This window comes from Palaemon carinicauda, chromosome 22 (genome assembly GCF_036898095.1).
Source record: "Palaemon carinicauda isolate YSFRI2023 chromosome 22, ASM3689809v2, whole genome shotgun sequence".
In the NCBI taxonomy this organism is placed as follows: Eukaryota; Metazoa; Arthropoda; class Malacostraca; order Decapoda; family Palaemonidae; genus Palaemon; species Palaemon carinicauda.
Window position 1 is genome coordinate 1,296,045 of NC_090746.1, and position 9,757 is coordinate 1,305,801.

Below are 9,757 nucleotides of genomic sequence, written 5' to 3' on the forward strand. Positions count from 1 at the left end.
TGCAAGAGACGACGCAATATCTTTAATAAGATGTTGTGGGAACAGAGTACTCAACAGAGGCGCAAAAAGTAGCTCTGACTTCTGACAAGGGGTGACCCCTAAAGAAAGGAATGGACAAAAAGTCTCTCTTTTCTTAAGTATTCCTGCAGTGAACGTAGCTGCCAGTTCATTGGAGCCATCCCTTATGGCCTTGTCCATGCATGACATAATTTGTACAACAATATCAATGTCCGATGGAGAGATCTTCTTACTTAAGGCTCCCAGGGACCAATCCAAAAAATTAAACACTTTGAACGCATGAAAAACTCCTTTCAGGAGATGATCCAGTTCTGAAGACGACCAGAAAATCTTCGAGCGTCTCATGGCTAGACGACGAGGAGAGTCTACTAGGCTTGAGAAGTCTCCCTGGGCAGAGGCAGGTACTCCAAGACGAGAACTTCTCCTGTGTCATACCAGACGCTCGAGCGAGAAGCTAATTTAGGAGAAAAAGCAAAGGAAGACTTTCCTAAACTTCTCCTGGTTTCCAACCAGTCTCCCAGTAAGCGCATGGCTCTCTTGGAAGAACAAGAGAGAACTAACTTCGTATACGAAGGGGTCAAAGAAGTCATGCCTTGAGTAAATTCAGACGGCGGCGAACGTGGAGCAGCCGTTACAAAATGAGTAGGAAAAATTTCCCTAAAGATGTTCATAATCTTTTTAAAGTCAAGGGATTGTTCGACAACCCTAGGTTCCTCCTTTTCTGAATGAATCCCCAAAGGTACATTAGAGGAAAGGGGATCATCAACTTCTTCAGAAGGCAAATCATCTGATAAATCTAAAGTCTTGCGAGAAGGAGAATATTCAGAATGATGTGAAGGTAAAGCCTGACAGGCTACATCAACTTGTATATGAGAAGAAGTTAAAGTTGGAGGGTCGATGTCACGTTGTGACTGCAGAGAATGTTGTTCTACTACACGTCGAGACTGAAGTGACTGACGTTCAACGTCACATAGTAACAGCGGTGACTGCTGTTCGATGTCATATCGTGACTGCGGCGACTGACGCTCGACGTCACGTTGTGTCTGCGGTGTCCGCCGCTCAACGTCACGTCGTGTCTGCGGTGACTGCAGCTCAACGTCACGTCGTGTCTGCGGTGACTGCAGCTCAACGTCACGTTGTGACTGCGGTAACTGACGTCCAAAGTCTCGGTGGGACTGCAGTGACTGCTGATCAAAATTACGACTCGACTGAACTGACTGTCAATTAAGGTTACGTCGAGATTTATGCTCTGCATCTCGTTTAACAGCAAAGCTGACACTAGGGATAACGTCAGTGACGTGACAAATCTCGTTTAGAAGGTTGAAAATCTGAATCACGTTTGCCAGAACCGTGACGTACAGCAAGCAAAGGATCCTTTCGCACAGGAACAGGATCGTAAGCTTTCATTAAAGAAGAAAGCTTTAACTGCATACAGTATCTTGCAAAACACTTAACTTCGAATCAACCGCACTCGAAATAGATCGTGACGTCCGTAACGTCTGTTCATGAACGGGACTCTCAAAATCAACGTCACGTCTGGAACGACCAGAAAGGAAAACGGGATCGTGACTTTTAGAATAGGCCTCCAGGGCCACAAAACTAGACGATAAAAGAGATCGCTTAATAGGAGTTATCCTCCGATGAGGGAATACGGCCTGGGCTGTCCCAATGACTACAGCCAGGACGTTGATCTTGTTATGAAGGAACTAATTTACGCTTCAACAGTCCCGAAACCTTACGCCAAGATTTTTTAAGAAACGAGTCATCGGAAGACGAGGAGAACTTAGTCTCTCCTGTCTTATGGTAAGGACGTGCTTGAGGAGCAACGTCTGATACCTTTGAGGGAACGTCTGTTCGTTGGTTAAAGCCTCTCGCTCCCTTTGGTCTTGTGACATTCCTTCCCCCAGGGGTTGGGGAGCCTGAAAGAGGTCTCGGACTGGGTAAGCGACAAGCACGAACAGACGAATCCTCCGCATTAACACTAAACACATTTGTTGCACTTTTCACTTTATCACTTTCACCCTTCAAAATCTTTACGTCGGACATGAGCTGATTTCTGTCCGAGGCCAGCAATTCAACCTTCTCACCCAAGGCCTGAATAGCCTTTAACATATCTCTAAGAGAAGGTTCATTAGTGCCAGTAGGGGGTTCTGAAACTACCACTACAGAGGGGGGAAAAGGTTCAGGGGCATAGGAAGAGGAAAATTCTTGCGATCGAGAAGAGCTTCTTCTAACCCTATCTCTTTCGAGTTTTAGAGTATATTTCTCATACTCCAACCACTCGAATTCAGACAAATTAACACATTCCTCACATCGATCCCCTAATTGACAAGCTTTGCCTCGGCAACTAATACAAATAGAACGAGGATCGATGGAAGCTTTAGGAAGGCGTTTATTACAGTCTTTAGAACATTTACGATAGACAGGAGAAGGGTCAGCCATTTTGAAAATTTCAAAGAGTCCAAAAAAAAATAAGCCAAGTTCAGCAACAGAAAATCAAAAAAGTTATTCAAGGGTTTTATCGAAGATAATCCAACACGGCGAAAGCCATAAAACCATGAAAAAAATACTTCACCAATTAGTTGAAAACTTTGAGGTTAAGCGCGAGCGGAACCAATGTTGTCATTTCAACCGACAGAGAAGAACTGAATTCCTGGGGAAATATATGCGGTATCCTGCCGGAAATTGGCGCTGGTGTTTACACCCAGCAACCACCACGGTGATGGCTCGCGACTTTTTTTAATCTGTCGACCGTCGGAGACGTTAGCTACATATATATCCACCGGCTAAGTTAAATATTTAAAGTAGTGAAGTTGCAAAGATCTACTCTTATGCGAGTTTTAATGTCAACTAATATTACACCATTCTATAATTGAACCTCATAATAATCGGCACTCTAGCCACAACAAGACATGACATCCTTATAGATGATAGATATCAAAATTAGGTTAGGTAATAGTATTTAAGTACAACTGTCAGTCTCAGGAATCCACAGGAGATTTGTTAGCTCTGACATACCAACGCATCATTCTAGGCTATATGAAATGGGGGCAAGATGTTCATGCATTCACGTGTAGGATAGTGTGTGTGTAATTGGGCGATCAAATTTTTTTCCTCCAAAATGATCGCCCACTTGGCAAATAGACTACGCAACATGTACCACTTCCGGAACGGAGTACCAAATACCAGTAAATATATATAATTGGAGCCTTTGCATATCAGCAGACAGTTCCTCACGCGTGTATAGAAAATGAGATTTTTCTTTATTTTCTAGTCTGTTTTTCGGCAAAACCTCCATGCAAGAACACCACCTAACCTAACCTAGAAGCCGTATCCTTACCTAATTCATATAATTTAATCCGGTATTTGTTTACAGGACCACGCTCTCCATATACTCCCAAATTATGCAAAGCTATTGTTTTCCTCTATAACTTTTTCATAACGTAAAACAACTTGCCACATGGGAAACTTACCTAAACTATAAAAAGCTATAGGATTAAAATAAAATCTAGCCTGGTTTCCTCACTAAACAACCTGGAATTGACATTGCCCCCATTGTCAACCAAACCGAAGTTAGTGATGCCAGCATACACTTGATATATATATATTCGGTAAAGTTTTAGATTCAACCAAATTGGGAAATGTATTATATTAATATATTTTCCTAGTAAAGCACGTGATAACAAAAAACTTTCTCTCAATACATTATTGACGCTGATGTCTACTTACAGAGATAATTATTTCAGTTAATGTAGGTCTGCATTTTATTTCTAAGTGTTTTGTATACCTTTACGCTGCCACGGGACCTAGCTCTTGTTCGTTTGTATGTCTGTTTTCATCTTACTTGGCTCCGCCCCATTGCGTAATGTGACAATATTTACTTGAATGCGCATTTGCTCCTCCCACTAATGTCGCTCCTCCAATCTAAATACTACTGGGTTCTTTTCAAGGGTTATTATTGGACGATTCATTGGTCTCTCAGTCTTGTTTCAAGGATCTGTTTTTCGTGCAATATAACATTGTAAACGATAGTATTTTGTTTTTTTCCCTATTTCATTATGGGAGAAACCCGTGATTGTCGTTTGTTTTCGGTTTTCAAAAGTTCCGGTTTCTATATTTTCATCACACGTCACTTAACTGTCATGGATCCTCCGGTACGGTTGTGTGAAATATGTCGTTATTCCTATTTTGATGTGATCGGCCGATTTCATGGGAATTATAATGGAACTCCTGAAGTAGTGAATCGTTTTCTAAGGGAGCATTCCGTATTACCTTTAAGTGTCCAGTGTGGTAAATGTGATTCGCCTTTACATTTTCGTGAGGATAGACATGTGTGGTATTGTACCAAATCTGAACGTATTCCAGTACTTGATGATTCAGAAGAGGGTCAACCACAACCTTCCACATCTTCATCGTCATCTTCCGTTTAAGGTAAGAAGTGATTTAACAAAATATATATATTCAAATTTACCCCTGGTTAAAGGGGGGGTCGCATGGGGGGCGAAGCCCCCCCCGGTAGGGGTACAGGGCCCCTAGGTTAGGTTAGGTGGGTTTGTTAGGTTCTGTGGTGCCCTGAAAATTACTGTGGCCTTAAGGGGGGGTCGCAGGGGGGGCGAAGCCCCCCCGGTAGGGGTACAGGGCCCCTAGGTTAGGTTAGGTGGGTTTGTTAGGTTCTGTGGTGCCTTGAAAATTACTGTGGCCATAAGGGGGGGTCGCAGGGGGGGCGAAGCCCCCCCCGGTAGGGGTACAGGGCCCCTAGGTTAGGTTAGGCGGGTTTGTTAGGTTCTGTGGTGCCTTGAAAATTACTTTGGCCATAAGGGGGGGTCGCAGGGGGGGCGACCCCCCCCCCGGTAGGGGTACAGGGCCCCTAGGTTAGGTTAGGTGGGTTTGTTAGGTTCTGTGGTGCCCTGAAAATTACTGTGGCTTTAAGGGGGGGTCGCTGGGGGGCCCTACCCCCCTCCCCCCGGTAGGCCTAGTTAGGGGTATGGGGGAGGGGTGCTGGAACATTAATTATTCATTTATTGCAAATATCATTCAATGCCCCAACACCCTCCCCCCCCCCTTCCCCCACCCAAAACCCCGGTTCCCAAAGGGTGTCCCCCATAATTGGTGGGATGAACTAGGGTATACATAGTAAATCTCTAAATCGGTTGGTTTGCAGTCAAAATAAACGTTAAATTCATTGAAACCACACTATTTCTGATGCAACAAATATATTTTTATTGCATTTTTCCAAATTTGGCTGAAACTAAAAATTTATCATATATTCAAAATATACTCAAATTAAAAATGGAGTAATTACTCAAAATAGTGACACTTATGAGTAATTACTCCATTTTCAATTTAGTACAATTTTTTAATATATATATTAAATGTACGGTGGCATCACAAACTTCTGTTTAGTTGACGATGTCAATTCCAGGTCATTTAGTGAGGAAACTAGGCTAGTTTATATATATATATATATATATATATATATATATATATATATATATATATATATATATATATATATTTCAACTTGTTTTCCATGTGGCAAATTGTTTTAAATTATGAAAAAGTTATAGAGGAAAGCAATAGCTTTGCATAATTTGGCAGTACAGTATATTGAGAGCGTGGTATTGTATAATAATAAAAAAAAAAAAACCTTCAATGCTATTAGGTACTAACAATATGTATGATACAAATTCTGAAGGACTAAACAATTTTCCACTTTATCATGATTTTGTATTTTTATTACAACATAAATTTTATTTCTACATGGAAGTAATTTACATCTTAGTTGCTTTGACTCAACGAAAAAAAAGAACATCTCGTATGCAGTAACCTATTGAAAACCGCATTGACCAGTCTACAAACAATTGCAAATTACAGAGGTTATGACCCATTGTACGGGTTACTGGTTAAAATGACATACAATATTACAGCATAATACCCTAAGGAAATCTAGACTAGTTCAGTCTATAGTTACATAAATAAAATGAATCATAACTCCGATTGAAGTTACCGCATTCTCCATGAATTTTTCTCACCAAAGTTCAAAACATCACGGTCTTCATCACATTTGCTCTAAATGAAGTATTACGTATCTTACCTTGTGTGAAAGCAACCATGTATAACATCGCTACAAAAATTGGAAGTAATAATTTCCCCATTGACATTTTTTCGGTATTTATAGGAGACCAAAAGTTGACGGACGGATATCATCAGTTCTTCACCTCACCTGAAGATGCAGGTGTGTTTAGTGTTCGATTTCGTCATCTTTGTACTATTTCCTATAAAGGGGCAAATGGCCTTTAAATTTCAGAGAATATATATGATTTACTAAAGAAAAATACGTAGCTATACAATTAAATCCCTTTATGATGTTAGATTTCCTTTTCATGCTTTAGTAAAAGGTCAAGAAAACTTATTATTGTAAGATCAAGACATGGAAACGAACATCAAGTCACGTGATTAATTCAGACAACGCCTTTTGTGTTGTTTTGAATACGAAGAATTAAAGAATACTAAGAGTGAATAACAAAACAGCTTACGTAGTGTTCTTTGCAAATTTGAAGTTTTTTATATTTTTTTCTTATTTCCTTCATTAATTTTCTCTTCTTGGGCTTAAAGTGATATTTATGTTTACAAATTGATTTTATCAGTTTGGACTTTGGAGGCTGAGTGTATACAACCACACTAGCGGATCCAGGGGGTTCACGACCCCCATTTCATAAGAAAAACAAAAAAGTTTGTAAAACTTGGGGTTTACATACAAAAGTTTTGACTGTTAAACTCGTCATATGGGTGGGAAAAAATATTTATTTTGTCACTTGTCTTTATTCTCAGGTTTCGTCCTTTAATAAGTTGTTTTCATTGTGCCAGTTTTCCTACAGTGGTCCTCTTGCTCAAAGGTTAAAAACCATATTTGTGATTCATCGTATGAAATTATGTCTATGATAGTCACAAGCATTAGTGCCAAGCAATTCTAATCACAAACTTAAAATTGTCATAAATATGTAGGCTACAGTAGAGTCCAAATGAACTCCTACTCCCTTCAATGGACAAGTAGTTTAAGTTTTTTTTTTTTTTAATTTACTTATGCATAGGCGCTTTCATAAAACGAATTTCTTCTTGTGTCTTTATTCTCGAATCAGAGCTAATTCCAAATCATAAACTATTTCTGACTGAAAGGATGAAAGAGAGAGAGAGAGAGAGAGAGAGAGAGAGAGAGAGAGAGAGAGAGAGAGAGAGAGAGAGAGAGAGAGAGAGAGAGAGAGAGAGAGAGAGAGCCATTCAAGCACAGATCTAGCTATTCCAAGGGGGGTGGGGGTCGAAAAACATGACCCCGGAAGCAAAGGCAATCTTGAGCTACTTTAGAGCTATTTTTCAAGTTTTTTTTTAAAACCATTTTCACCTTATAATTAAACATTATTAAGTGAATATGTATTATGCAATAACAGCATCATCATGAAATATATAAAAAAAAATTAGTAGTAATCTTTACCATTACTTTTAGTACACGACTCCTTTCTCTGAAAATCTCATCAGCTGGCTACCTTTTAGTTATATCTATAATTATTGGAGCGCCTGCATCCTTTAGCTCAATTATTATTATTATTATTATTGTTATTATTATTATTATTATTATTATTATTATTATTATTATTATTATTATTATTATCATTATTATTATTATTACTTGCTTAGCTACAACCCTAGTTGGAAAAGCCCACGGGCCTCAACAGGGAAAATAGCCCAGTGAGGAAAGGAAATAAGGAAAAATAGGATATTTTAAGAACAGTGTAACTACATTAAAATAAATATTTCCTACTTAAACTATAAAAACTTTTAACAAAACAAGAGGAAGAGAAATAAGATAGAATAGTGTACCCTCAACCCACAGCAATTTTCGACTCTTTGGTATGTAGTTAGTCTCTCCACTTCTTCCAACTTTATTCATATCATAAACACCGTATCTTTATCTACAGCTCATGTAGTAAATTTTTACCACTTGAGAGAGAGAGAGAGAGAGAGAGAGAGAGAGAGAGAGAGAGAGAGAGAGAGAGAGAGAGAGAGAGAGAGAGAGAGAGAGAGAGAGAGAGAGAGGATGATTTCAACCTTCCACATATCCTATACATTTTTTGCTTTTCAATTATTCAAAGGAAGATGCTGTTTATTCAGTTTTAATTTCATCAAATTTTGAAGGCTTCCGTAAAATTCAAGCTTTACATCATGAAACTTGTTTTTTTTTTCTTAATAGAAATTTCTCTGAAGAAGAGCCTGGTTTTTATTTCTTCGAAGTTTTCCCTTAATTTTCATCCTCTTTCATCATATCTGTTGTACTACTTCTCTTATTTTTGTTATTTTTATAGAAACACCAAAGACCACCATACAAATTTCCTCGTAAATTAAAACATCAGCTTTGTTTGAAACATATGGCCTATTACATTTAGAACCGATAAACTTTTTGAACAATTATTAAATTATGGAGTTTTCATGCCACGTAGATTTGTCAATCATGGCGTGAGCAGACAGAATGCCTAATGACATAATGCCTAAGGACAAAATGTCTAATTCCTTAACACGGACAAAATGCCTAACAGACATAATGCCTATTGGACAAAATGCCTAACATACAAAATGCCTAATGGACAAAACATCTGAAAAGTAATAAAAAAGTGAACTAGATAACTTATCACTCTGTAGAATACTGACCTCGGTCAAGGCTGTTTAGTTTACTTCATACTGCTATGAAATTCAATGACATTGTTGGAGTTTGTCTAGTATATTTTTGGCATTAAGGAGGACTTATAGATAACATGTTTATAAGATATGAAATATCCAAGGAACTCAAGGATAGAGAAAAAAAAACTTGTAACAAAAGTGTTTTTTATTAAACTCTTTAAAACCATAATACAGACTAAATAATATTAGTTTTCTTTAAAAACATAAAACAGAATGAAAATAAATTTATCTAATCATGAATAGGGTATTTACCGGAATTAAATAAAATTCAAAGATTATGTGCCACAGCCCTTTGAAACCTACATCCTTATTGTAAGTTGCATTTACTCGAATATATTTCTGATTAACTTTTTCATCATTTGATTTGCACCTAAGAGACAATAAACTCGATACTTGCATGTTCAGTTTTGTTTTTTTTTTCGATACTTGCATGTTCAGTTTTTATTTTTTTTTTACAAGCTTAGAGAGAGTTGGGAGAGTAATTGAAACTCTTGTTAAAAGCATGGTACCATCCTTCTAAAGAGTTCGTAGTTCTTGGCAAATTTGATTCTATTCTATGGTACACATTCCACAATTGAACATCGAAGGTTGGGCGTCTTCGTCGACCTCTCTGAACTATTCCGAGCAATTTAATTTCAAAATATTCAAAGAATTTACTCAGAATTTCGTCAGTTTCGTGGTCGATTGAAGTCAAAAAGTTTGTAAAAAGATCAGCCACATCAAAGGAACAAAAGCTATTGCTTGCATTTGTTTGAGTATGAAAGCATTGTCATTATTCGTGTAGCAGCGCTGGAGACCAAGATTTTGTACTTTGCGCCAAAGACATTGACTGAAATGAAAGAAACAGCCATTGATTGAAGTACAGTATTTGGAAAACATATTTATTAAACTTTTTATTGCTGCTTGTTCATAATCAAGAGTCACAGACTCTGGAAAAGGCTCTGCTCTTTGAGGAACTCGAATATTGTATCAGAAGTTTTTTTCATCTTTACTAGATGTAACACATTAT

General features: G+C 38.1%; 1 protein-coding gene across 1 annotated transcript in view; it reads right to left on the minus strand.

The window, feature by feature from the left end:
• The window catches only part of LOC137616265 (UPAR/Ly6 domain-containing protein crok-like), a 69,640-nt gene extending 63,369 nt beyond the window's left edge, over positions 1-6,271 (minus strand). The window contains exon 1 of the mRNA XM_068345884.1: positions 6,113-6,271. Coding sequence (XP_068201985.1) covers positions 6,113-6,179 — 67 coding nt within the window. The 5' untranslated portion in view covers positions 6,180-6,271. The remainder of the gene's footprint in view (positions 1-6,112) is intronic.
• Positions 6,272-9,757: the final 3,486 nt, after the last annotated feature.